General features: G+C 47.9%; 1 protein-coding gene across 5 annotated transcripts in view; it reads left to right on the top strand.

Annotated features, from left to right (window-relative positions):
• Positions 1-19341, top strand: part of CRHR2 (corticotropin releasing hormone receptor 2) — a 272679-nt gene extending 253338 nt beyond the window's left edge. For 3 of the 5 annotated variants that reach the window (XM_054016597.1, XM_054016598.1, XM_054016600.1), the window contains one exon: positions 18215-19341. In XM_054016597.1, the coding sequence (XP_053872572.1) occupies positions 18215-18355 (141 nt within the window). In that variant the 3' untranslated portion in view covers positions 18356-19341. Of the gene's footprint in view, positions 1-1186; positions 2297-14930; positions 14997-18214 lie in introns of those variants that run through there. The other 2 variants (XM_054016601.1, XM_054016599.1) reach the window with 2 other exon arrangements.
• Positions 19342-27576: the final 8235 nt, after the last annotated feature.

Below are 27576 nucleotides of genomic sequence, written 5' to 3'. Positions count from 1 at the left end.
TGAATTTGTATTGTCCATTATTTAAATCCAGATCTAGAAAAACATTATTGGTAAAGCTGTTTGATAGGTTTAGGCTTTCAAAAGCCGCAGTGCAGTTGGGACAATTTGAATCTCAATGCCTTAGCAGGTTGGCCTAATCATTGCCAAAAGATAGTCAGCTATTCAAACGTATGCTAATTTTTCATGTATTAGACTATTCTCTCTGTGATGCATTTTTTTTTTTGGCTGTGTATATATATGCTTATGATTAACCCCTTCCATGTCTAAACAGTGACAGAAAGTAATAGTAATATCACATACTGCTACATTGGCTTGGCCACACCTTGATATCAACATTATTCACGTGTCTACTATAGAAACATAATATTTCTCAGTGCACATGAACAGAAATAATGACATAAGAAGGGAAATACAGAAATATGGTTTGCATTCTTCTGACATCATCCACATATTTAGTGTGTCATATTTACCCCAGTGTAGATCAAAGGAATTCCATTCAAACTAGTGGAGCTGCACCAGTTTACTGAGACCAAAAACATGCCCTCACTGGTTGCTCATTTGATTGATATTAATTACATCCTTCATTAATCTTGTGATGTTGCTGCACCCACCTCTCTTTTCAGTGACCTCTGCTTTAGAACCTCATTCTCAATTGCTATATCTAAGCTTGTTTATATAGGGGAATTGACCAGGAAAACTATTGTGGAATCCACTGTTCTGCAATAGCTATTCTGGAATAGCTCCCCATGTGGACATTCTATTTTGGAATAAAAGTCACTTAATTCCAGAATAATTAATGCATATCCAAAGCGGAGTAATTATTCTGAAATAAAATCCACCTTTTTTTCCAGAATCGTGTGTCCCTGCCGAAAGTTATTCCAGAATAGCTAATGCAGTCAATTTCTCCATACGGACAAGCCCTAAGCCTTTTTAAATGTCACTTTGTGCCCTGCTGGATTGCTACTTTACTTTCTGTGATAGATGGGACTTACAGTACCACATCTCCAAAGGTTGTATGTGCCCATTCTTGCCCAGACACTATGGTATTGGGAGCCTTATTGTATCCAACAAACAATCCATCCCTTAGATGGCCAAACCCACTTTTAGCAATGACAGGAGTATGGAAAAATCATTGCTTTAAAGCTCTTGCAGTTCCGTGTTCTGATCTGTTCCTCTGTCCCCGCAGGGTACTGATGAAGTACTGACTGTCTGTAGCAATTCTCGAGCAATATGGACTGGAGATGAAAATGATTGAAGTCCCTGACTTGGTGAAAAACTGTCATCTGTGAAACTTGCCTGCTGATAGGGGATTTATCAGGCAAAATGTGTTATGTGTTTGAATACAAAGCTGGATGCTGAAGTGGATATGGTGGTGTCCGTTGGTCTCTTTCATGTCTAGATCATTGGCTCTTAGACTCTTCACCTGAAAACATTTCATCCCAAGTTTAATCATTCCTAAATCTTGTCTGCTTTACAAGTACTGAATATTGCTTTGCTCCTGTAGTACTCTCCAGAGTGCCTGCAGACAGATGCTCCTTCCTCACCAGTAGTGCTTTATGCAATTACTTGTATTATCCATCTCTCTCCCTGCTGTAGGCTTTCCTGGTAATTTTCACAGGTCTTCTAGCTGTTTCTTCATTCCCCAGACACCCCTGGAAAGATCATAGAGAAAAGGCTCAGAGAATCCAGTCTCTCTACTCCATCCTTTCAAACATCAGCTGCAACATTTCCAAACTCAGAGAGTGTTGGGGATTTTTCTGAGATGATTTTTCTGAGATGAGGTTTCAGAGTAGTAGCTGTGTTAGTCTGTATCTGCAAAAAGAACAGGAGTACTTGTGGCACCTTAGAGACTAACAAATTTATTTGAGCATAGGCTTTCGTGGGCTACAGCCCACTTCATCGGATGCATAGTATGTTTCATTCTATGCATCTGATGAAGTGGGCTGTAGCCCACGATAGCTTAAGATGAGGGTCTTTTTGTGCCTGTTTTAAGGATGGTCTCACTGCTTTCAAAGAAAGGTGCATCTTTGAGTGCCTTATTCATCTGGGGACAAGTTCTGCCTTTGTTACTCTGGAGTCAATCTGGAGTAACGCTGTTGACTGCAGTAAAATTACTGCAGATTTACACTCGTGTCATCAAAGGGTGGATTGGGGCCTATATTTCTCAGAGCTGAGCCTTTCTGGGCTTTGTGGCAATCTTCTGCCCAGATAATCCTGGGCATAGTTTAGCAAAGGTTTGCTAGAAAAGGAAGTTTAAGTGATGCTTATTTTTGCTCATCTCTTCTCTCCAAACTCATTCTTTGTTCAAATTTAATTTTAAAAAGCCAATTAAAATGACATTTCAATTCAGCCTTCTGTTCATTTTGCTATATTAATCGATGTTAAACTTAAAAGGCATAATGTTGGGGAACTATGGATACTAATATCTCTCTCCCTCTGTCTGCCTTGTCTGTTTAAACCATCAGCCTTTTGGGGTAGCATCTGTTTCTTACTCTGTATCTGTACAGCACCTAACACTCTGACACTACTCTATCACAAACTATAAGAATAACAAGTGGGTCAACCATAAATCCTAATGGGAAACAAAAAGTACAGTGCAGCTTTTGGTGATCCATATGGCCGCTTCTTGAGGCCATGAGGTTTTCTTGTGCACCTTGCTCAGTACAGGTTGCCTCTTAGGAGCTTTCTGGGACTGAGTGATCCAGTACCTTGTGCCCCCTCCTGCCTCTGACCAGAGGCCAGAAGTGAATTTCCCTTGCCCCCAAGGAGACCTGCCGGGGTTGCCCAAATAACAGCCAGAATCCAAAAGCTTCTTAAGAAAAGCAAGTTCTGTTGTAAGTTACAAGAGCAAAGGCAAGTGGCATCTCTAGCCTAAGGCCTGGATAACAGCCTTCGCCAGGCAGGCTAAAATCTTGTAGTTATAGTTCGATTAAGCAACTATGTCCTTAGGTCTTAGAGTTTAGTGTCTCCTGGGCAGTAACTTAGAGCATCACAAATAGGACCTGTCTTTATTGCCACTTCTTCCTTGAGAAAGCTCCCTAACTCCGCCCTCCTTCTGACATGCCACATCTGCGAGATCAGAGGTGGGCAACCTGTGGCTCCGGAGTTGCATGCGGCTCTTCAGATGTTAATATGCGGCTCCTTATAGACACCGACTCCAGGGCTGGAGCTACAGGCACCAACTTTCCAATGTGCCAGGGGGTGCTCACTGCTCAACCCCTGGCTCTGCTACAGGCCCTGCCCCCACTTCATCCCTTCCTGCCCCTCCCCTGAGCCTGCAGTGCCCTCGCTCCTCTCCTCCCCCCCCCCCCCCCAGAGCCTCCTGCACGCCACAAAACAGCTGATTGAGAGGTGCGGGGAGGGAGGAAGAGGCACTGATGGGCAGAGCTACCGGTGGGTGGGAGGCGCTGGGAGCGGGGTGGGAGAGCTGATGGTGGGCTGCTGACGTATTACTGTGGCTCCTTGTCAATGTACATTGGTAAATTCTGGCTCCTTCTCAGGCTCAGGTTGGCCACCCCCACCCCAGATGTTTGCACGGAAGGGGTGCGAGAGGGGGGAGCTTGACACACAGCCACTGCTTCCTCTTTCCATCCTCCCCCACCCATTTGCAGCACTCTTTTGGCCCCCTATGCTCATGTTTAGGGGCGGGGTCAGCAGCTAACCCATGTCACTAGGAAGATAACTTTTTCCCTAGTCCCTTTCAAGTCATCATACTGCTGCTGTAGTGCTCCAGAGAGGAATGTTCACTACACCAGCCAGGGCACTACGGCAGCTGCTTCATATGCCATGTTGCTAATTTGTGCAATATATGGTTCTTTTCTTAAAGCCCCAGCTACTGGAGTCATGGGAATACATAAGAATTGCCGCTTTCTTTAAAAAAAAGACGTTTCCAGCCCTTGTGGTTGTGGAGAAAAACTTGAAAATGTGAGAAAGCATAGCCTAACGGCTCAGAGAGCAGAAGGCCTATAAAAAGAACCCCAACTTTATTATTTTCTAAAAACTCAGTTTGTGGAGGGGGTGGGTTGACTCATGATTTGTCAGTACTTAGGGTAGGCAGTAGTGTATATAGATCCTTCACATGGAAGAGCTAGGCTATTAAATTACTATCTGTCAATAGTGCCTGGAATTAGGTGAAGGAAGTCTCTTTTTACTCCTCTGTTTCCTCACGTTTTAGCGTGGGACGGTGCCCCAAGCACAGAACTACCATTGCACCTACAACCGTAGGGCCAGTGGTGGCAGGTGTCGTTTCATTGACTGCAGTGAGAATTGAGTCCTTGGGTCAGATCCCCCCGCTGGTGTAAATTAGCATAGCTCCATTCATAAGGATCTGGCCCCATGTATCTGAGGGCAAGAAATGGGCCAAATATGGTTCCAGCTAATTATCTTATCTATTTAACTGGGCCCCTTTACTGTAGTTCCCAAGCATCTCGCAGTCTTTAATGTACTTATCCCCACAAGGCCCTGGTGGATAGGGAAGAGCTCCTGCCCTCAATGTATAGAGGCACACGTATGCATTTCAGTGGGATTTAGGTACCTAAATACCTTGGAAGATCTGGGCCAAAGAATCTAAGGGTACATCTACACTACCCGCCGGATCAGCGGGTAGTGATCGATCTATCGGGGATTGATTTATCGCGTCTATTGTAGACATGATAAATCGATCCCCGATCGCTCTGCGGTCGACTCCTGTACTCCACTGCAGCGAGAGGTGGAAGCGGAGTCGACGGGGGAGCGGCGGCAGTCAACCCCCGCGCCGTGAGGACATGAGGTAAGTCGACCTAAGATACGTCGACTTCAGCTACACTATTCTCGTAGCTGAAGTTGCGTATCTTAGGTTGATCCCCCCCAGTGTAGACCAGGCCTAAGTGACTTTCCCAAGATCTCACAAGGAGTCTCTGACAGCACTGGGAACTGAACCTTAGTCTCTTCAGCCCCAGACGCACACTCCGCCACGCCTCACCCATGAGGCCTCTCCCCTTCCTTTCTCCCCTGGTTCCAATTTGTAAGATGAGAACTTCATTTTGCCATGGCCTTGACACAGATTGCGGCTCGGCTGGATTGTTCAATGTCTATGCATCAGCCCTCGGGATGGCTAAAGCAGTTCAAACAAAACAAGCTCTGACCCAAACCTTCGCCCAAAATACTAGGCCAACTGAATCCAAAGTTATGTTGCGATTCATAAGCGTTTGGCTAATGTGTTTTTAACACACAGTTTTGTAGCTTTCTGCATATCCTGGCCTCCCCTGGGATGGAAAGAGCATGAGAAGAGATGACCCTGTGATATTTCAAACCTGACTGAAATCAGGCGGCACAGGGAGGGGGCCCCTAAAACAACCCATTTTTGTGGGATTTCAAGCCTGCTATTTCAAACCTCCATTAGCAAGCTGCTCTCAAATGTGTAGGTGCAAATTCACCCCTGGCACAAGGCCTAAATACCACTTAAATCCTGAAAACAGCACTTCCGGGGGATGTTAAGTGGTGCATGGAGCTGAATTCTACCTGTACACTTCGATGCAAACAGTCCTTGCATATCTGTGAACTGGATTCAGCCCTGTGTGTTTAAATTAGTTTTTTAATCTGATAGGCAGATTTGATATATTCTTTGAGAAGCTATGAATTTATGAAAAAGGACACAGCATACGCAGATGCCTGCACTTATGTTACAAACCACTTAGCAACAATAAACCTTGATTGCAAACTTTTATATTTGTCAATCACAATATGGATCAAGATGTTCCAGAAAGACTTTTCTAAATTGACTGACAGGTCACAGCAGCACATTTAAGTTTATGTAACGTGTTTGTTTAATTAAAACGTCACTGCCGCATGTGTAGGCGGATTGGAAGGAGGTTGTTCTGGAGAGAACTGCTTATCCATACAACACTTCTACAGGGTAGATTTGAGCGTACTTTAATTAAAAGAGCTTTATTATTTCAGAGTTTTTTAATTGATGGAGCTGTGGTCATCTTGTACTTCCCAGGGATGTGTTTGACTTCTATATACCTATGTATTTTGGTGTTAATGTACAGCAAAACTGCATACTGCCAGGTGTATGCTTCCACTATATTATATACGTATTGAGTGTGTGTGTGTATGTATGTATATATAGATTCATAGATTTTAAAATCCAACAGGACCATTAGATTAGCTAGTCTGACCCCCTGTATAACACAAACCATAGAATTTCACCCAGTTACCCCAGTGTTGAGTGCAATAACTGGCGTTTGACTAAAACATAACTTCCAGAAAGGAAGACCTCAAGAAATGGAGCGTTAAACTCTGCAACCGTTTCAATACCTTGGTTCAGCATTGATTCATGATGGGAATATAAATGCAGATGTTAAGAGTCACATGGAGCGCTCTTGGTATAAATGGTATGGGTTGATAGGAATTCTCTGCAATAAGAATAAGCCAAGTAAACTAAAGAGCAAAGTGTATAAGATCATAATCGGCCAGCCCTGATGTACGGGTTGGAATGCTGGCCAATGAAGGAGAGAGAAGAACAACTATATTACACGGCTGAAATAAGCATCCTCAGGTGGATGCAGCGTAAGATGAGAGCTGAGGACCGCTTACTTTGCTTAAGAGCCTTTGGTGAGGGACCTTGTCCAAGGCTTTCTGAAAATCTAAGTAGACTCTATCCACTGGATCCCCCTTGCCCACATGCTTGTTGACCCCCTGTGACGTTATCGATCCTGGCTTTGGACTAGCCCTTAGCAGGCATTCAGAGCGCTTTGGGATCGCAAGCCTGCAGGTCTCTCTCTAAGAGCTGCGCTCTGGCTGCACCACCAGTTACCGGCTCAGCGCAGGGAGCGCCGGGGGACATTCTCTGACCTGTGCTATGCAGAGGGTCAGACCAGATGATCGTAACAGTTCTGTCTGGTCTGGACACCTGAGGCTGCAGAAGCCTCTCTCTCACGTTGCTGTTGAGCGTACGCTGTAAGAGCCAGGGCCCCAAGAACCACGGCACTGAGGAAAGTGCAGGATGGTGCCTGTCTGAGACCCACGTCCCTTGGGGGGCAGCCCAACAGGCTGGCACGACAGGAAACATTACCTCCAGGAGGGCTTGGCCGGCAAACACTGTGTCCCAGAGCTGGGATCCGTTGGTGCCCTGGAACAGAAGAGTGTGCACTGAGAAGCTGCTTTTCAATCCGCCCTAGGCTTCCCGCTCACCCCTACAGGCCACGCTGCCTGCAGGCACCACCATGCTGTACCCATGGGCCCCACAGACAGAGAAGGCTATAGGGCACACTGGCTGGCTGCAGTCACGTGGCACAGGCACCGCCACGGTGCACCAATGGGCCCCGTGCACAGGGGGCTGCAAGAGATAGTCAATTTCCTGGCTACCGGGAAAGGGAAAAGGATGCTGCTTTCTATGTGTCCTACCCAGGTACCCAAGGATTCAGTTTGGCCTTGAGACAGTAAACCACACTAGAAAAGGTATCCCATAGACCATGGTGAGAAGAGCGGTATGAAGCCTTGGCTGGGTAGATAGAAAGGGATGGCATTACACCTGGGGCAGGTGAAGCACAGAAATGTAGGATTGGAAGGGACCTCGATAGGTCATCTAGTCCAGTCTGCTGCACTGAGGCAGAACTACCAGTTATCTAGACTATCCCTGACAGGTGTTCGTAATCTCCTGGAGGCCTTGCTTACACATTGAATGGGAGAGGTGACAAAACTGAATCCTGCTATATCCCACATTTGAGAGTCTGTGGGGAAGAAAATTACATACCCAATACCCCCCTCTAGGCTCTGCCAGAGGACCCCTCTCCTCTCCAATGAGGAACTGTAAGCGAGTGGGCTAAATTACTCCCAGTAAGTGGTTTCAAGGGCTGCTGATAGATCTGATAACCAGTGTGGATGCTTTTTCTGGCATCCATCTTCTAGAAATGGATCATCAGACAAAAATGTCATGGTCCTCTCCAAGTCATAGCCTGGTTTCAGATCTAGCTAATGAGGATCCAGGAGCTTCATAGACTCCAGATGCAACCAGAACAGCCTCCTAACTATTGTCTCCATGATCTTCCCTAAAAAAGGGAGTTCTGAAACCCAGACAATACTTGGCGAGACTGTCAAAGTTAAACGATGCTTTCTTGTGTCAGGCTGAAGTACTGCTAGTTGAAGTCAGCTGGTGTCTTGCCTCCTCAAAAGGAAGCATGAAGGGAAACCCACAAAGAACCCAGGACAAAACTGTCAAAAGCACTTCAGTAACTTACAAGCCTAAATTCTGTTGACTTTCAAAACATTGTCCCCAGTGCCTTCATGGAGTTCTTTTTTCAGCCTCGAGGTAGGTAGGTCCCTTCACAAGCAATTAGATGCTGAATTCCCAGAATATCTTCTGCCTCGTTAAGTGAGGCTAGATAAAACCCTACTAAAAGAAGATTGCGCTTTTACCCTCTTCTTCTCCAACACGAGAGAAGTTCTTCAACACTTCTCCAACACGGTGTCAGCCTGACCAGCTTGAATACAGTCTGTCTCCTCCCAAATGAAAGTCGAAAACGTCAGAAAAGAGAGAAACTCTGCCCTGCTTCACATTCTGAATGTATCAGCCTGTCCACTACTCCGATCTGTTCTGCTCGCCTAGACCTCATGGATGTGATGGTAGAGGAGAAGATAATATCTTGGACTCCCCCACCTCCACAGCACAGGAAGAAAAAAATCTCTCCTGGCAATTATTGATCAGACTCCAAATGAGTTTTCCACCAGTGGGACTGGCCTCTGACTTTGCTGCCTCATCAGTTGTATGATGGAGACAAGGGGACCTGCTAAGATGGTGAGGAGGAAGGATAATGTCTCTTGTAGATGCCAGTCCATGTATGCTTATGTTTAAGGGTTTTATAATATCTCAGAAATCCATCAGAGGAGTCGTCGAAGGATTGAGAAACCCAGTCCCTCAAATTCTGGAACCCTTTGGAGGGGTGTTACCAGCTTTCCTGGGAGAATAACAACTCCATCCCCATAAAGTAGTGATGGTCCAATAGAGTGCCATAGAATAGATGGCTTAAGAAATTGATAGCACCAGATTAAGAAATTACATCATTAGACAGATAACAGACGAGTTAGCAAAGAAGGATAATCAGGGAGGATGGCTAATCTCATTGGCCTTGGAGTTAGGTACAATGCAAGGATAAATTTGTCCAATTTTTGGATTCAGAGCATCTTCCCCTTTTAGCCCAAGCACTATCTATCTCACACAATCTATTATGCTAAAAGTGGCCTATTGTGAATTTATCAGCTTGGAAGCCTGTTCATTATAGCAGCCAGCTATGAATCACCATCTAAATGGTTAGTCATCCACCTGGCCATCTATCAAAACAGTCTTCACAATATTCATTCTGAACCTGAGGGACATGCATGAGGAGTGCCTCAGAACTGCTGAATGAATGTGACTCTGTGGGTGGAGGTTTAATTGTGTATCTAGTATTGGTTTCACTGCCTGATGGCTGGTGGCCTACAAAGAGAATGTAAGCACCACTACTGGAGATTACCCTTTAGTGCAAGGTCATGCGAGGGACAAAATCTTCCCTTTCAGGCCCCAGAGTAGCAGCACCGCCTCAGGGCTGCAGTAACCTCTCCTGCAAATGAAGATATGACTGCAGCGTGAGTAAGAACACCCATGCCAACTTTAAATCTAGCCGGTGCGGGTAACAGTGGTAGTGAGCCCACACCACCCCATCTTATCTGTCCTAGTACAAGCCCGCTGGGGACCCTGGATACATACTCAGGGTCCGTGCCGCTACATATTCACTACTACTGTTACTCACGCTAGCTAGATTAAAGCTAACACAGGTGTAGCTACCTGCGCTGCAATCACACCTCCATTTACAGTGTAGACATACCCTAGATCCTGCCTCTCCCCTAGACAGGGATGTTGTGACTAGTGGAACCCCAACCCTTGACCCTGTCACTCCAAACTGTACTAGGGTAGAAGGAGCTTCGTGGCCCAAAGGAGGTGCCGGTGCCTGGAGTAGGCTCCCTGCGCTTTTGGCCCCCATTTGTGGAACTGGGCTAGTCCTACTGTCTGCTGGACATTCTATACTCCAGTGGAGAGGCGCTGGGTTTGTCCTGATGTCTGCACCATGTGCTGTGTGTCCTTAAAACTGTGCAAAACCCACACTGTCTTCATGAAGATTTTCATGCATAGAAATACATCGCTCTAGTTATCTTAGAATATAAACCCCAGCGGTCCAGTCTGATTAATGGCAAACACCCATCCATTCATTACCAGGATTTGCTAAATTGGTGCCAAAAGACTAGTTTCCTGAAAAATGATTAAATTGTAATATGATGAACTGGAAAAAAATATTAGAAAAAAAGGAAAGAATGATGTGACATAAAATTCTTGGGTCACACCATCTGCAGACATGAAAAAAATGGCCACGTGAGCTGCTTTTCTTAAGATTAAATAATCAATTGCATTGATTCATGTAGGAGCTTTGACTTTTATTAAATTTAGTTACTTCCCTTGCAACATTTATGTGTGGCTATTAACCAATGGCAATATTTAATCGGGGGCTCCTTTAAATAGAGATGATGCCACAGTCCACTTAGCTCTGACCTGTCATGTGGCCTATTGCCTTGGGCAGTAGACCTCCATTGTTTGCAGCAATGTATCTTTACTACATGAACATGCTTAACTGATCCCACTGTTGAGCGTGAATCAGTATGCTTGGCACACCCATTGGCTTTGATGACATGTGAGATTGTCTTTCATCATAACAGCAATGATCTGTACTACCAAACAGAAGACTTGGGTCGCCCCCAGGACAACTGATTCCGGGGAAGCCACGGAGGTGTATGCTCATCGACAAGAGCTAGTGAACATTTCAAATCTAATTGCACTTTTCCTTGTTTGCCCAGTTAGTGTACTTTTTGCCCTTTACACGGTTTGGAACAATTGAACGTGATTGCTCAGTTGACAGGGATTTTATTTACTGCAGATGGTGCATTCTTTGACATTGTAATGCTGCAGGGGACTATTTCAATTATAATTTTAATGGGGTTTTTAAGCCAAACTTTATATTTTGAGCATAAACCAAGAATCCAGAATCAAAGACCTGCTTGTTTTTCTAATTCCTGTAGGTCCTCAGTTACGACGGTGAGGGACTTAGACAGGCAGACAGTATACTGGCAAAAAGAGCCCGCCTAACACCCAGACTGCTGCAGCTGCAGTCAATGCAAATAAAGGAGAGGCAATCTGATTGGGTGCCGGGGGAGATGAAAGAAACACTAAGGGCATGTGTATACTTACCTCCGGAGCAATCGATCCAGTGGGAGTTGATTTATCGCGTCTAGTGAAGACATGATAAATCAACCGCCAAGCACTCTCCCGTCGACTCCGGTACTCCACCGGAGCGAGAAGCACAGGCAGAGTCGATGGGGGAGCATCAGCCATCGACCTACCACAGTGAAGACACTGCAGTAAGTCGATCTAAGTACGTCGACTTCAGCTAGGTTATTCATGTAGCTGAAGTTGCGTGACTTAGATCGATCTCCCCCTCCCCCCATGTAGACCAGGCCTAACTGAATATTTAGTTAATAGCTTTGATTCTAACCTAGAGGATCTTCCTGCATAACTGTCAGACACTCTTCTGAATCTCTTTGGTGCATAGAGAGAATGATGAAAAAAGTCAGAGACTTGGTGCCGCACAGCTTGTCCTCTCCCCTAGATTACAGGGTGAATTTAATGGAACTTCCACTCAGCTTCTCCAGGAGTCATCCCCCAAATCCATTTGTTACCAAAAAGCCAAGTTGCAAATTCAGTTATCTCAGTTCATAGCACAATGCTGGGAACTGGAACATAGCATGAGCTCATTCCATGCAGAAGGCAGATGGAACTTGTTAGTGAATTCATCGCTTGGACTTGTTTTTATGGAAACATTGGGATAACTCTTGGCCAGAGCCAAAGCCCATTGAAAATCAGTGTGAGCCTTTCCATTTACTTCAGTGGCCTTTAGTTCAGGCACTCTGAGTCTAGAAGCTGTATCGACCTAGCCACTAGCAAAGCAATGTTGAACAGTCCAGAACCATATACAATCAGGTACAATGGTCATTACTGTGGTCATCCCATCATAACTACTGCAGCCTGTTCCTTTCTTATCTACCCAACACCTATATCACCTCCCTTCTATCCATATGAAATGCAGCTGCCAAGACCATTTCCCATTGTTCTCACCAAGCTGCCCCTTCTTCGAATGCATCCATTTGCTCCCTCTTTTCCACCAGATCATGTTCAAGCTTCATGTCTTCAACCCAAGATCCTTTCCACCCCTTTACCTATTTTATTATTATTTATGGGTTTTGCCCTAGCACCTAGAGGCCCCAAGTGATTGGGTCCCCACCTGGTCAAGGATGGTACAAACATATCTAGTTTTCTTTCATTCTGCCTACGACACATGAAACGTCCTCCCAAAACAGATCTGTAAGGCCGCTACACTCTTCTACTTCCACTTCTTCCTTAGCAAAAACTTCTACTTGATGGCTGCAAGAAATTAGCCGACTACTATGGTCAAGGGAGAGTACTGCAGGTTTTATCCCTCTTTCTTCCCCTTCCATGATGGTCCCTATGGCTGGTAGTGGGAATGGGGGTGTCCACAGGAGTCTCTCCAGTAAGATGTGTTCCATAGTATGCAAAGGTTTGAGAATGCCTGGGGTAGGTCATTCAATCAGGAATCCGAAACCATAATCAGGTGACTTCCGTGACCAATCCCACCGCCCAGATTCTACAAACTGAATAGTGGACTACTCACAAAGAACAAACCCATGGTAACCCATAGGCCCAAATGTGTTGGTAAATAGTATTTGACAAACAATTCCAAGGGATGAACAAATTCAGGAAGGGCATGATCAGTTCGCAATTTGCAAAGGGTAGAAAGGATCAAATCACATGGCTAAATTGTTTGCAACACATAGTTTGACCAAACAGTTGGAGCCTGGAGCACTGAACTCTGTGATCTAATAACACAGACAACCTCTGTTATCTCAAGTGACTGATGCTTATAGAGACAAAGGTGCTAATTTCTCTTTCTCCGGGTGTTTGTGCGCGCTTCAGCCATTGATGCTGGTGTCTGTGTCTTTATGCCTCCGTATGCTATGATAGGCTAGTGTTGTGAATGTCAGGTCACTGATATACTAATGCTGTTGCTAGGAGCTGGTGATTGGCTCCAGACATGCTAGATAGACAGGCACAGCATCTGTCGTAAAGAGATCAATTCAGATGTCAAGCAGATTATTTTTAAATGTCGGTGCTATTTTTCTATTGTCCTCTCACCATGAGCTTTATTAGTTGTTGTTGTTTTTTAACATGCTGCTGTACCCACCCCAGCTATTTTTTCCCTGAAATGCTCCATACAAAAGTTCGGTTTTAGCTGAGCGCTGCCAGAGTTTCAGTTCTGAGCATAGTGAGGTGAGGTAAATTTAGAATTACCCTTTTCTGCTTGGGCTTTAGACACATCGGGCTAGATGCACAATAGGCTTGAGGTACCTAACTGCCACTTTAAGTACCTAAATCCCAGAAACAGGCCCCACAGGGATGCACAAAGCCCCCGCTCGGCTGCCCCCAAATGCCATAGGTGATGTCTACACTGCATTGTAATCCTGGGTCTGTGGGATCCGGGCTTTTGGACTCAGTGTTTCCAAGCCTAGACTTCTGCAGTAAAAGTTCCCTAGGTGCCTATATTTCACCTCCGAGCATGCGCACGGCCACCTCGTGCCAGGCGGCTGGCCCCAGACCCCTAGCACTGTGCGCAAACTGAGAGAAGACAGCTGTTCCTCACCTAACTCTCCTGTGGGACCTGAGCCCATAAAAGTTGTCAGACCTCACCTCCAGGAGCAGGCCCCTAGAGGGTGAGCTTACACAAACAGCCAGAGGAAGAGGTGATACTGGTACCCACCATATAACTTTCAGCCCAGTGGTTACAGCACTCACCTAGTATGTGGGAGACCCCAGTTCAAGTCCCACCATTGCCTGCAGAGAAGAGGTCTGAACAGGGATCTGTCCCCTCTCCAGCGTGTGCTCTCTCCACTGGGCCATGGGGTGTTCTGATATGCAATGCCCTCAGTCTTCAGCGCTGTATAAATGAAGTGGGGAGAGCAATTGTGTGGGCTGCTGGTTAGAGCTCTGCCCTGGGAGCTGGCTGGCCCAGTGCTCCAGTGACTTTTTTTTAATAATCCAGGCTGGAACAGCTTCAACAGGAGAGACTGGGGCAGCCCCACCTCAGGATATCCCGTAGCCCAGGGGTGAGGGTGCCCCTCTGAGAGGTGGCAGATCCCAACTCACATCCCTGCTTCCCCTCAGGACTTGACCCAGGTGTCTCCCACTGTAACCACTGGGCTGAAAGTGAGAAGGTGGAGAGTGGCATCATCACCTCCTGCTACAATGACATAGGTGCCTAATGCCTAAAGAGGTTTGCAGCTGAGAGTCCCAAGCTCAGGCAGGCGCCTCCCGGCAGCCCAGACTTTAGGCGCCTATCTCTGAGAGGAGAGGGGCTTATCATGTATCCTTCTCCTTGGCATCCCCATTGGCTAGCTGAGGCAGCTCCTCGCCTAGTGTGTTGGCTTTTATGAATCCCATTCTGAGGCACCCATCTCTCTCCATTCATGGTAGAGGGAGCTCAGGTGCTGTGAATCCCAGTGATTGTCCAGGTGCCTAAAAGTTAGGCCTGGTGATGCTCAGTGGCACCATGTCTATTTTTCCTTGTGACTCTAACCCATGCTGGGCATTGTTGGATTCAGCGTGGCACTGCCAAGTGTGTGTCGGCTCATCTCCTTAAACATTTACACCCGTATGGCCCATAATGGCAGCTTCAGCTGTACAGCTCGGCACTGCAGTTATTGCCCGTTGTCCTGTCTCAACCGTCTCAAGTAAAGAGCGGTCTCGCGAATGCGTGCAAACCACTGCTTGTTCAGATTCACGTCTTTATCTCCAGGTCACTCTATTTGACTTGATTGGCTTGAAGCTCAATTGATAAATCTAATCTGGCTTCATTATCCAGGTAAGTATCTGGTCAAAACAGATTGCTCAGAAGCATTCGGGGCCATTTTATAACTTATTATTTCCATGACCCACCAGCGTGCTGCTCTGCAAGCACCTGGGATGCATTAGTTATGTCAGGACTGTCAAGCTGTCTGTGAGATAATTATCAGGCTACACAGGACAGCCACTCAAGCGTCCTTCTGTATTACAGGGGATGATTCACTGATTGGGTGGGCTTAAGTTGGCCTCCTGCACAGGGATGGATTTCACTCCGGGAGGAATCTCTTCCCTAACGAAACCTAGGCATCTGGTGACATTTTGTGTATGTGTGCGTATGGAATGTGCAAAGGGAGGTCTCGAATGTGCTGCAGAAGGAAGGAAGGGGAAAGCCCACATTCAGTTCAGGATAGTTCCAACTGCCCCATTACGCTTTAGATTCTGTATGACCCACAGCACGTTTGGGTGCCATCCTTGTGTTATCACAGAAATGGAAGGGACCTTGAGAGGTCATCAAGTCCAGCTCCCTGCACTGAGGCAGGGCCAAGGAGACCTAGACCATCCCGGGCAGGTGTTTGTCCAACCTGTTCTTAAAAACTTGCCATGACGGGGATGCTCATAACATTATTGTGTGTGTTCACCTAGAAACAGAAGGGGGGAAATATCCCTTCACTGCTCTATATTGAACCACCTTGGGCTGCCTACAGGCAATATCAGAGGCATAACCAAGACCCCAGGTTATGACTTGACTTTCTCACCACTCTGCATCTGTGTAGCACACGTCAGCATCTGTCTTTCTGCCGCTCCCATAGGCCAGGGGGCTCTTTTTGTATGATACACGGTCAATAAAAAGAACCAACTAACCATTATTGGCCTGCTTCTGACATAACTGCAGAAGACCTACTCCATAGAATATCAGGGATCGAAGGAAGTCATCTAGTCAAACCCACTGCTCAAAGCAAGACTAATTCCCAGACATATTTTTACCCCAGTTCCCTAAATGGCCCCCTCAAGGTTTGAACTTATAACCCTAGATGTAACAGGCCAATGCTCAAACCACTGAGCTATCCCTCCCTAGGGAGAAGTTGATAGTCTCTTTTATATGGGTAAAAATCACCATTTCATAATTCAAGTCTCTTTTTATGACGGTTATGGAAATGAGACTAGGAAAACAAGGAATGTGGGTAGCACCCAATTTGTAGTGTGTGCAAGTTTCAGAGTGGGCAGCAACTTACAGGGACACTTCAAACTCACACTGCTGTCTGAAGACGTTTTGCCTACGATTGTTACATACAAGTCTTATGATTTTGTATTAGCGCGGCACGTAAAATCTTCAAAAGAAACCGTGGCCCCATCGTGACGGTGCACACACAGAGTAAGAGACAGCCCCTGTTGTGAAGAGCCTACCCTCGAAATAGACCAGACAAAGGGTGGGGGGAAGGGAAGCATTATCAGCCCTTTTACAGATGAGGCACAGAGACACTAACTCATTGCCCAAGGTCACACAAGAAGTATGTGGCAAAGTCAGGAATCGAACCCAGGGATGAGACCCTTGTTGCCACTTTACACCTGATAAAAGGGCTGGAGCGGCATAAAGAGGCTCTAAGGGTACAGCTACACAGCAGCTAGACACACGTGGTTGGCCCGTGCCAACCGATTTGGGCTGCAGGGCTGTTTCATTGCTGTGGAGACTTCTGGGCTCGGGCTGGAGCCCAGGCTCTGGGGCTCTCCCATCTCACAGAATCCTAGAGCCCAGGCCCCATCTTGCGCCCGGATGCCTACATTGCAATGAAACGGCCCCGTGAGCCCAAGCCAGCCGGCACAGGCCAGCCACAGGTTTTCCATTGCAGTAGACACATACCCTCTCAGCCCCGGTTCTGGCTGCCGGAGTATCCCCGGCTAACGCACTGTGGAAGACAGCTGAAAAACAGCCTTCCACTTACCCACTCATGAGCCCCAGTGGAGAAGGGCACCGGGGCCGAGCTGATGGTGAGAGGGGTGTGTCAGGAGAAGGGCCACACTGCGACAGAGTTTCCAGGTAGCACTGCCGCCCTTAAGGCAGCCGCCCTGGGAGGTCCCCAGGGCTCTCTAAACTATGTCAGGAGCTGCAGGGCAGTTAAGGATCAGAGGGCACAAGGTTGGCTTTAAAGCCACCATCGCCCCCCTCCCGTGGGCTGCAAGGTCGCTTAGAGACACTGCTTAGGACTCACCCCAGATCTCTTCAGTGCCAGCCCAGTGCCGTAACCATACGGCCCTCTTACCCCTTCACCTAAGGTGACTATCTCCAGAGCACTTCTGGTCACGATTCCCCCTTCCTTCTCCCCCCCACATCTGCTGTATAGTCAGAGAGTCAGTCTATTGCCCTTGTAGTATGTGTGGACGTCCCACGCAGCAGCAGCAGACAGAAAAATGTTGTTAAAAAATAGGAAAGTCAGACTTTGTGTGTGAGCTGGGACGAGCCCCGTACCCTCTCCGGGCCTGAGTTCCCCATCTGTACAAGGACAGTATCACTGCCCTGCCGCACCGGAGGTCTGTGGGGATAAATACAATAGAGATTATGAGGAAGGCTACTATTTTGTCATGCAGATTGCAGAAGTCATGGAATCAGTGATTGTTCCAGAGACTTCCGTGACTTCACGGCGGGGCGGCGCTGTGGTCCCCACATCCCCACGGGCAGGGCCCCCTGCAGCTCCGAGCCACCGCGGGCAGCAGGGCCCCCCACAAATCGCAGCTGCAACAGGCAGCCGGGGATCCCAGAGCTCCAAGCCACGGGCGGCGGAAGGACCCCGCAGCTCCAAGCCCCGGGCGGCTGGGGGACCCTGGGAGCTCCCAGCCGGGGCCCCCACAACTGCCCAGCTGCCGCGGGTGGTGGGGGACCCCAGAGCCCCAGCAGCAGGGATGGGTGCCGGAGCCTTCTCCCTCCCAATTTTGTCATGGATATTTTTAATAAAGGTCACAGACAAGTCACAGACTTCTGTGAATTTTTCTTTATTGCCCGTGACCTGTCCGTGACTTTTACTAAAAATCCCTGTGGCAAAATGGGAGCCTTAATTATGAGGTGCTCCGGTCCTGCGGTAACGGGGGGTTGTAGAAGCACATAAGCTAGATTGTAAAACCCCCAACGTTAGCAAAGGAGACTCTGGGTCATTGCAGAACCCGGAACGCCCTCTTTTGAAGTTGACAGCATCCCCGTTAGCAGGTTCCTTCCAAATACTCACACCCTTCCCTCTCTCCCCTCAGGTCCGCTCGGCCGCGAGGAAACGCTGGCATCGCTGGCAGGACCACCACGCCCTGCGCGTGCGCGTGGCTCGGGCTATGTCGATCCCCACCTCCCCGACGAGAATCAGCTTCCACAGCATCAAACAGACGGCGGCAGTTTGACCATGCAGACGTCCGGCCACCTTCAAAGTTTTCCCCTCTTCCCCCTTTTTGTCTGTCTTGCCTCCTTTTCTCGGCACTGTGCTCTTGCAGCGAGACGCCCCCTTGTGTCTTGGTGGACATTTGTCCATTTATATATGATGCGGCTTTAAGGCAACCAGCCAAAAATATAACAAAGAAAGGAGCGCGGGAGGGAGGTGGGGGGTGCAGGTTTAAGGACGAATGGGATTTAAAACTGGTAGCCCCATTCGGAGATTTTCAGCTTCTAACGGCAAAGTGGAAAACAACCTGGCGGAAGGAACGATCGATTTTCTTTTTCTTTAAGGATTGTGGTTAAAGAGACTTTTTTGACCAACTGCCCGTCTCATTCCACACTTCAGCTCCCAATGATTTGAACAGGTTTGTTCTGTAGATTGTCTATCTGTCTCCTTCTTTGAGCTTGGTAGAAGTCTCGCCTAGTGAGCAAGGGAGCAGGCAAAAGGGGATCTGGCAGGTGTTTGAGGGGATCGGGATGTGTATATCTTCCCCACTGCTCCCTCGGCTGGGTTAGGGAATCACTGAGCTATTTAACAGCTGGTTATGTGTCCTGCTGGCGCCCAGCCTTGTTCACATACGAGGTTTTGAAATGGACAAACTCAGCGGTATCTCTGGATCTCTCTATAAATTACTGTGTTTCATCTCTGCTTAGCCGAATAGTTTTGAAACTGTGTAAGCAGCCATTGGACGTCTTTGTTTTACCTGGTGGCGAGGAAAGGACAACTGAGGATTTGCTCGGCTGTATTGCTCGGGTTTCAGAATCATAAAATAAAAGGGAAGCTGTGTAAAAACGAATAACGCCGATGGTGCCGGGGATGATATTTGAGTTACGAGGAATGTGCAAAGTGCTGCACAGAGAGTATCGATTTTGCATTTTGAACTAGAGCAAACGTATCTACAAGGCTTTTTATGTGATGTTCAGAAATATTGTATATTTTCAATAATAAACACGATTCTGGGTTGGTTTCTATTGCTCAAAAGGTTGCTTTAGATTGGGGAGGAAGAGGAAATAGGGCCTGGGTGTTAGTGAGAGGGTTTGATACCTAAGCACGGGAAATGCAAAACAACAAAACGTCTTGGACAATGAGAACCCACTTGAAAAGAACATACCGCAAAAGGGCCCTTCAAAGGAACAAGAAATTCCTCCATTCTCAGAGTACTCTCCTTGCATCAGATCCCTGAAGAGCAGCGCCTACATGACATCCCGTTGCTGTGCACAGTTCCTTTCATCACACTCAGTTTCAGTAGTGAAGAAGAAAGCAGGTTATAAAATATCCTCTCTCGCCCAAGAAAAAAGAATCTCTCCCAGCATCTGGGTGACTTGTTCTGTTCAGGTGAGCGGCAACACAGCTGCCAGGGGTTTCGTGGAGGGAAGCTGCGTTTTTCCTTCTCGGGTTTGTGGAGCTCCAAAGACTTCCCTGCCGTGTTCGATCTCTAAGCCCACAGACCTCTCTGCTCTCTTCAAACTGGCATCTCCTCTGTAGCAAGCCAGATTCCTTTAACGTTCTAACATGTCGTGGGTAAAGGCTGGGACCGTTTTAGCCCATTAACATGGTCTGACTTGCCCACACCCTGAATGTTTAGATTCATTTCAGGGAATGAGCTGTGTGCGCCAAGAAGAAATTGTGTTGCTTCCTGGGAGTATCTGATTGGAGAAAGTACTCACCCACTTTAATTAGATCATATCCTTAAAGTCCCTCCGAGGCTATAAAGCACAGAGGTGTGCAAGATATTTGCAAGAAAAAGCAAAACTATTCAAGGTCAATTCCGTTTTCATCTCCTTCCAAACGCAGAAATGGTCCCATTTTCATGGGGAATTTCAATCAGGTATGTGGCTATTTCAAGCAGTCTGGCTTCCCACAGAACGGAGACCAGACAAACCCCTAACAGTTCAGCTGAAATAAGCACCCGAACGTACAGAGGCTTGTCCAAACTCTCGGAACTTCCTGGGTCCGTAAAACCCACCTGGAAGTCTCCTGGGTGCTTCTTTGAGCTGAACTGCTAGAGGTTTGCCCAACAATCCTGGGTGTGTATTCATCCAAACCATCCATGTGGCCTTCAAAAGGGTTTAACATTTGGAGCCAAATATGGTCTCAGATGAGTGTAAATGCAACGTTTACCGTTACTAGCCCTAGTCTATTGTTACCAGTCACAGTAAACTTCTAGAACTGCTCCCTTATTGTACAGTGCATGTATCAGTATATGCCCCTTTCTACAGCCCTTCCTCATGCTGGGCCAAATTATCTGCAGGAGCAAATGGATGCAGGTCCATTGACTTCAACATCGTTTTGCCCACTTACACCAGCAGAATATTTGTCCCTCATAGTCAGACTTGGGTAATAATCCCACTGAGTCAGGTCGAATTACTAGCAGTAACGGCGACTCACCGTGAGTAAAGGCTGCGAAATCAGGTCCAATGTGTCGTAGCAGTTCCCATTCTGAGAGTTACCTAGTTGATCTGATTCCCTGTGTCAAGATTATGACAGCACACAGTTGCCTTTCAAGGTTGTCTACCGAGGGGGAAGCAGTTTGTGTCATTTCTCTGCAGGGGGGAGGTACCAAAAAGACCAGTGCTGGTTTGTTTCTGTGGTCTGGCAGTGGAAGGAAACGATGGGCTTGCCATCAAGGAAGGGTTTCTGAGTTAAATTTATGGAGATATCCCCTCTCCTAGAACTGGAAGGGACCTTGAAGGTCATTGAGTCTAGCCCCTGGCCTTCACTAGCAGGACCAAGTACTGATTTTGCCCCAGATCCCTAAGTGGCCCCCTCAAGGATTGAACTCACAACCCTGGGTTTAGCAGGCCAATGCTCAAACCACTGAGCTATCCCTCCCCACAGAGAGTTTTCAGATTGCTCTCTGGATATGCCTGGGCTGCAATCAGGCAGTGTGGTTGCTGCTCGCGTGGATGGACCCAAGCATAGGCGCCAACTTTCTCTGGCACCGGTGGGTGCTCATGCCCCCCTGGCCCTGCCCCTGCCTCACCCCCACCATTTCCCCACCCCTGGCCTCACCCCCATTCCAACCCCTTCCCCAAAGTCCCCACCCCAACTCCGCCCCCTCCCTGCCCCTATTGGATCCCTTCCCCAAATCCCGGCCCCGCCTCTTCCCCCAGCATGCCGCATTCCCCCTCCTCCCCCTTCCCTCCCAGTGCTGGGAGGGAGGGAGGGGGGGGAAACGGGACACGGCGGCGTGCTAGCAGAGGAGGCGGAGCGGAGGTGAGCTGGAGCAGGCAGGGCGGGGAGATGCCGGTGGGTGCTGAGCACCCACCAATTTTTTTCCGTGGGTGCTCCAGCCCTGGAGTACCCACGGAGTCGGCGCCTATGGACCCAAGCCTGCTTTAATCTAGCTAGCTGGGCTCCCGGACTAGCAAAGCCGCAGCAGCATGCGCTTCACCACAGGCTAGTCCCATGGATTTAAATACATCTCCACCGACTATTAATGGGGGCTTGATTTTCAGTTACACTAGACCCCTTTGGCCCACGCTGGTGGTGTCACCGGGCCTGACAGTGGGTGAGAATGTTACACCCAGGAAGCTTTTATTGGGATGAAGTGCAAGGAGGATGTTTGCAAAACATAATCACTGCTAGTACCAATGCCGGTGCAGAGCATGGATTTGCAAACCTTCCGCATGTAATTGTTTCAAGTCAAAGCTAAGCACATGCAGGTAATTCGAACTGGGAGAAGGTTTATTTATTCGTATTTATTTTGGGTTTACCATGCAAATGCAAACGCACTGTTCCTTGGTTTGATTTCCCATGAAAGATTTCTGCCGTTCCCACCCTCTGAGCCCTGGAGGCAGAGTTACATTTATTCAAAGCGATGCCACCTGACTAGGTCTTGCTTCCCTTCCAGCTGCCTTCTTAAGAGCAAGATTTTGGAGAGTTCCTCAAAGAGCAGGAAGAGAAGTCTTGGCAGTGGCATTTTACCAGAGTGTGTGGAGTGGGTGTCGGATACAATGAAGGCACGGGGCAGCATAGCTCTGCAAACGTCTTCATGAGCACGAATGCCAATGATCTGACAAAAAGAGGACAAGGGCAAGATTTCTGTCATTGCCAGCAGATCCCCAGCTGATGTAAATTAGCCCAGCTCTATTGAAGCCCAGGGAACTAGGTTCATTTACATCAGCTGAGGGTCTGTCCCTGACCCGTCTGCTAAAAGACATTTGCTAGGAAGTGCCTGCTTCAAAGCCCTTTAAAGTCAATGGAAAGAAAGACTCCCAGTGAATTCAGTGGGCGCTGGAGGAGGCCCTAAATGATTTTGTAATTATTGACATCATAGAAGCCAAAACATCTGAATTTCTTGCCAGCACCAGAAACAAAGAACAATTAGTGCTTAAACTGTGTGGTTAGCTCTGCTTACAAGCAGGTGGGATCCCTGCAGGAGAAATAGGGAGTGGAATATAGCAGCTCTAGAAAAGGTATGCTGTTACGCTGATCAGTATTGTCTCGTTGTTTCCTCGGGTTCCCCCGTCGGTCGGTGTGCATCCACCTGTTGTCTGGCTCAGACTTAGATTGTAAGCTCCTTGGGGCAGGGACCATCTCTTTGTCTAGCACTAAGGGGACCTGATCCATGTTTGGGGCGTCTATGCAGTAGGGCAATACAAATAAGGATCAAATGGATGTTGGTGTGATCAGAGAGGACGGGATGGCTTTATAGATTAAGCACTGGCCTGGGACCTTGGAAATCTAAGTTGGGTTCCCAGCTTCCTCGGTGACAAGCATGTCTCTGCTCCTTGGTAGGTGCTGTGTACAGATAATGAATACTAATCCAAACTGCATGTGTTCTGTATGCCGAGAGAGTGAGCAGGAACGTACCGAGGCAGCTTAGGAGAAGGCAAGTCGACACTTGCATTGACCCCTGGAATCTAAGCTGTGGTTTATTAGCTTAATGAGCTGGTTGCCATATAGACAAATGGAGGATTTCTTTTGCAGACTGTGCAGTTGCAGTCACTGCCTGAGTCTGACTGGAATTGAGGTTTCTCCTAAAACAATATGTAGTGGGGGGAACAAAGAATGTATTTTCCCTACAATGAACGTCAGTGGGCCCGGGTCATTGTCTGGTGGCTAATGCAGAGCACTGGGAGTTAGCACAGCTGGGTTCTAGTCCCAACTCTGGCACACATGTGCCACATGACTGTGGGCCAATCACCTGACTGCTCTGTGCCTCAGTTTCCCCACTTCTCAAAGGAAGACAGCCCTTCCCACCTTAGCTTGCTGGTGCCTTTCGGTGGGTACTGGAGAAAAACACAGCCCTGATATTCAGTTAGGATTAGATGCTGACTGTAGGCACAGTCTGAGCAAAGGCTGGTGTGTAAGTTGCTTCTCTCCAGGCGTAGCACTGCGGAGTCTCATGCCTCATAAACACACCTTTGGGCCCCAGTTCCTCCTCAATCCCAGGCGAGGTAGTAACTCACTGCCAGCCTGCACCAGTGCTCCATTATTAGCCACCCCCCACAACACTGGCTCAGCTACTCTGGACAGCAAGGGGAGGGGGGAGACAAAGCCCTGTCCACTTCCCCCCCACCCCTTGCCGTGGGCAGGAAGTACCGAAGCCAAGCAGCAGTGTAAGAGGCGTGGTTACTCCAAGTGACAGTCTAGGCCTCAGCCATCCTTAGGAAAGAATTCAAATCTCTGGCACCAACAATGCAATTCATCAAGAAGAGTTTCCTTCCTGGGGCCCCGTGTAGCTTGGATGTACTGTCCTTATTACAAACCACTGCTCTGTAATAATAATGAATAACACTTTGCAAGCCAAAGCATTCAGCTGGTTGTTGTATCAAATGTTGTATCAACCAGGCAAGGTACTAACGAACTGCAACAGGACTTGATTTTTACAGTGGAAACCTCTTTACCGAGCTGCTGCACCCTCTGTAACGCTCACTCAGCCTCCTCAACTCTTCCCCCCTCCTGTTTCCTGTCCTTTCAGACTCCCAACAGCCAGTGCTCCCAGTTCTAATAATTACAAGCAGCATCTAAACACCACACCGGTAGCAGTTTCCGTGCTGTCCTGCCCTCTCCTTGTTTTGAAGTGGTCTAAATGTTACAGACAGATTTAAGATCTCCCCAGTGTCGCCTTTTTACCATGAAGGGATGAGAAAGCTAAACCGCCAGGCATTTGACTGCTGTCTTTATTACAGAGCAAATCCTTCTTAATCTACCAGTTCATCCCAGCAGCTACGCTGGAAAGGAAAAGCAGTTGTTAACCAAGGGTTCCCATTGAGCCACATGCAAAGTCCATTGAATAAGACTTCAGTGGGCTCTGGAGCAGGGAAGATTCCATTGGCAACAATGGTTTGTCGACGCTGCAAACAAACACCCGCTGACCAGGACTCGCAGGGCTGGGGCGACGGAGCTGTTTCACTGTGGTGGCTCTGGGGCACTCCCCCCACGCAGGGTCTCACAGCCTGGGATCCAGCCCACGCTGGAACGTCTACACCGCATTTAAACAGCCCAGCAGGAGGCGCCCGAGTCACCTGGCACAGGCCAGTCGTGGGTGTTTAATTGTAGTGTGGACATACCCGATGGGTCCCAAATGAACTGTGGCTGACGCAGTGCAGTGTGTGTGGAAATAACCCCAGAGGAACCATGGTGCCAGCTGTCCCTGCTGGTACCACACTCCGGCTGTGCATTGCATGGAGCAGTCAGACCTCGGGGGCGTGGCTGGGGCTGGGGTGAAGCAGCAAGGGGGTTGTGTTAAATGGGGAGTTTGACCCACGCCGCCTTTAGAACTCATTGTATTGGTTCTGCTTCCCCCTTTCTAGAAATCAGTTTTGTAATTATCGTTCCCTAGAAAAAGAGCAGGTTTCTTTATAAAGCACCAGTATTGCCTTTCCCCCACCCTTAGTCTGCTTGGCCCCTTGAGCGTGTAAACGCTTTGGGCAGGGCTCAGCTCTTCCCATGGGTCTGTACAGCATCTAGCACAGTGCAGCCCCAATCTTAATTGAGGTCTGTAGGCGCTACCATAACACAGCTCATCAATGGTACTAATCTGGCACGGGAGCCGGTTGGAGGAAGTTGGGACTGCCCTGATGTGCAAGGGGAGGGGACAGTAACTGCACTAGGTAGCAATACTAGCGGTCACTTTCTGTGGGCCATGTTCTTTCACTTCCTCGGTGAAGACGGATGGTCCAATGGTGACTGTGCTACCGTGGAGGACTGGGTACATGTCCTAGCTTTGTCATAAGCTTCCTCCATGCGCATGGGTAAGTCACTTAGCTGCACCGTGCCTCACCTCCCCATCTATAAACCGGGGGGCTGGAGGGAGACTAGCCCATCCCAACCTCCCACAGGTAGAGTGAGGATAAATCATTAAAGCCTGGGAGATGCTCAGATATTATGGGGGTGATGGGGGCTTTGTTATCTTATACAGGCCTCAGATAATGGCATTTTCCACAAAAAGAGTGGGAAGGCCGACAGAGAAACCAGGGAAAGGGACGCACGCTACAAGTTCACTTGTTGCAAATTCCCTGTGCCCTGTAAAATTATAGCTCTGAAAAATGCACCGGTTAGTTTCAGTGGGCCTGGTTCTGCTCCTATTGAAGTCCTTGCTATTGCTTTTCCTCTACGCAGGATCAGGCCTTATCTTCTCTTAAGTTATATCTATGCAGCTACACCAGCTGAGGGTCCAGCCCAGAGTTTTGCGTTATGTGGGAGAGTACTGGTGGATTTCCTCTGCCTGGCTGTTCAGCTAGTTACAAAAAAATTAAAAGCCTCCTGCACTTTCCAAGTTTACCATGGGCATGTTTCCAAGGGCAATTAACATGTGTGGGTTTTTCCCATTTTCTCAGCTATTAGGCAGTTTTCAAAGCAAATGTAGGTCTTTCTTCTATGATTGCCAGCCATTCACGAACAACAGCAACAACAAAAACCCCTTATTCCGGTTCTACCGAATGTCACTCCTAGGCACAGCTGTAACTGCCCGGTTCTCCCTTAATTTATAACAGTCTGTAACTCTCCTCCAGACCTGATGGAGAAAAGCAAGTGTCAAGGACCAGCGAGATGCCGCACATAAGAGTCTCTGATAGCTTCAGAGATCAATGCAGAGATGTTTACTGTTCCCAGGGCAACCAGCAAAAGCAGCCTCTGAAGCCGCCTCCCTGGTTTATCATTAGATTGGCATCCACCAATCCTTTTGTGGAGGAGGGTATCTCAAGGAATCGTTGGGAGACCCAACACTCAGCACTGAATTTGTTTGGCCTAAACTGAGCTGAGGTTCAAATGTAAACCTCACCTGAGCGCATCGCTTCAGGAGAAAACTCAATAGAGGAACAAAAGAGGGAGAGCGTTTCCTTTCCCCCCCGTAGCGCTTCGTAAGATGCTGCTTGAAATAATGATGCTCCCTTTGGTTAAATCCTAAGCATTTTCAATACAGTACAAGACAAAATAAGCAGCATGAGACTAGAGAATAGAGAAAGAGGTCAAAATCTGACCCCTAGTGGTGGTTACTGGTAATGACTACAGTGCAGCTGCAATGAATGACTGAATGAAAGCAAGAGAACATGAGGGGTCAGAGGGATGCTGTCCCATGACGTGGAAGCATATGCTAGGGCAGGGTTTCGTTGGGCTGCATGATGGTATCCTCCCTTCCAAGCATACAAAGGAGCTATCAAAGCCCAGTTCCTAAGCTTGTTTTCAGCTGAGTTCTATCTAGCGACCGTGAGGCTTAGCTCCAAGAAATCCCTTCCAGGTCATAGAATCATAGAATATCAGAGCTGGAAGGGACCTCAAAAGGCCATCCAGTCCAACCCCCTGCTCAAAGCAGGACCAATTCCCAGCTAAATCATCCCAGCCAGGGCTTTGTCAAGCCGGGCCTTAAAAACCTCCAAGGAAGGAGACTCCACCACCTCCCTAGGTAACGCATTCCAGTGTTTCACCACCCTCCTAGTGAAATAGTTTTTCCTGATATCCAACCTGGACCTCCCCCACTGCAACTTGAGACCATTGCTCCTTGTTCTGTCATCTGCCACCACTGAGAACAGCCGAGCTCCATCCTCTTTGGAACCCCCCTTCAGGTAGTTGAAGGCTGCTATCAAATCCCCCCTCATTCTTCTCTTCTGGAGACTAAACAATCCCAGTTCCCTCAGCCTCTCCTCATAAGTCATGTGCTCCAGACCCCTAATCATTTTTGTTGCCCTCCGCTGGACTCTTTCCAATTTTTCCACATCCTTCTTGTAGTGTGGGGCCCAAAAC

Source organism: Malaclemys terrapin, chromosome 2, assembly GCF_027887155.1.
Source record: "Malaclemys terrapin pileata isolate rMalTer1 chromosome 2, rMalTer1.hap1, whole genome shotgun sequence".
Classification (NCBI taxonomy): Eukaryota; Metazoa; Chordata; order Testudines; family Emydidae; genus Malaclemys; species Malaclemys terrapin.
The sequence above is the reverse complement of the archived record's forward strand: the minus strand, read 5'-3'. Positions and strand labels throughout refer to the sequence as shown.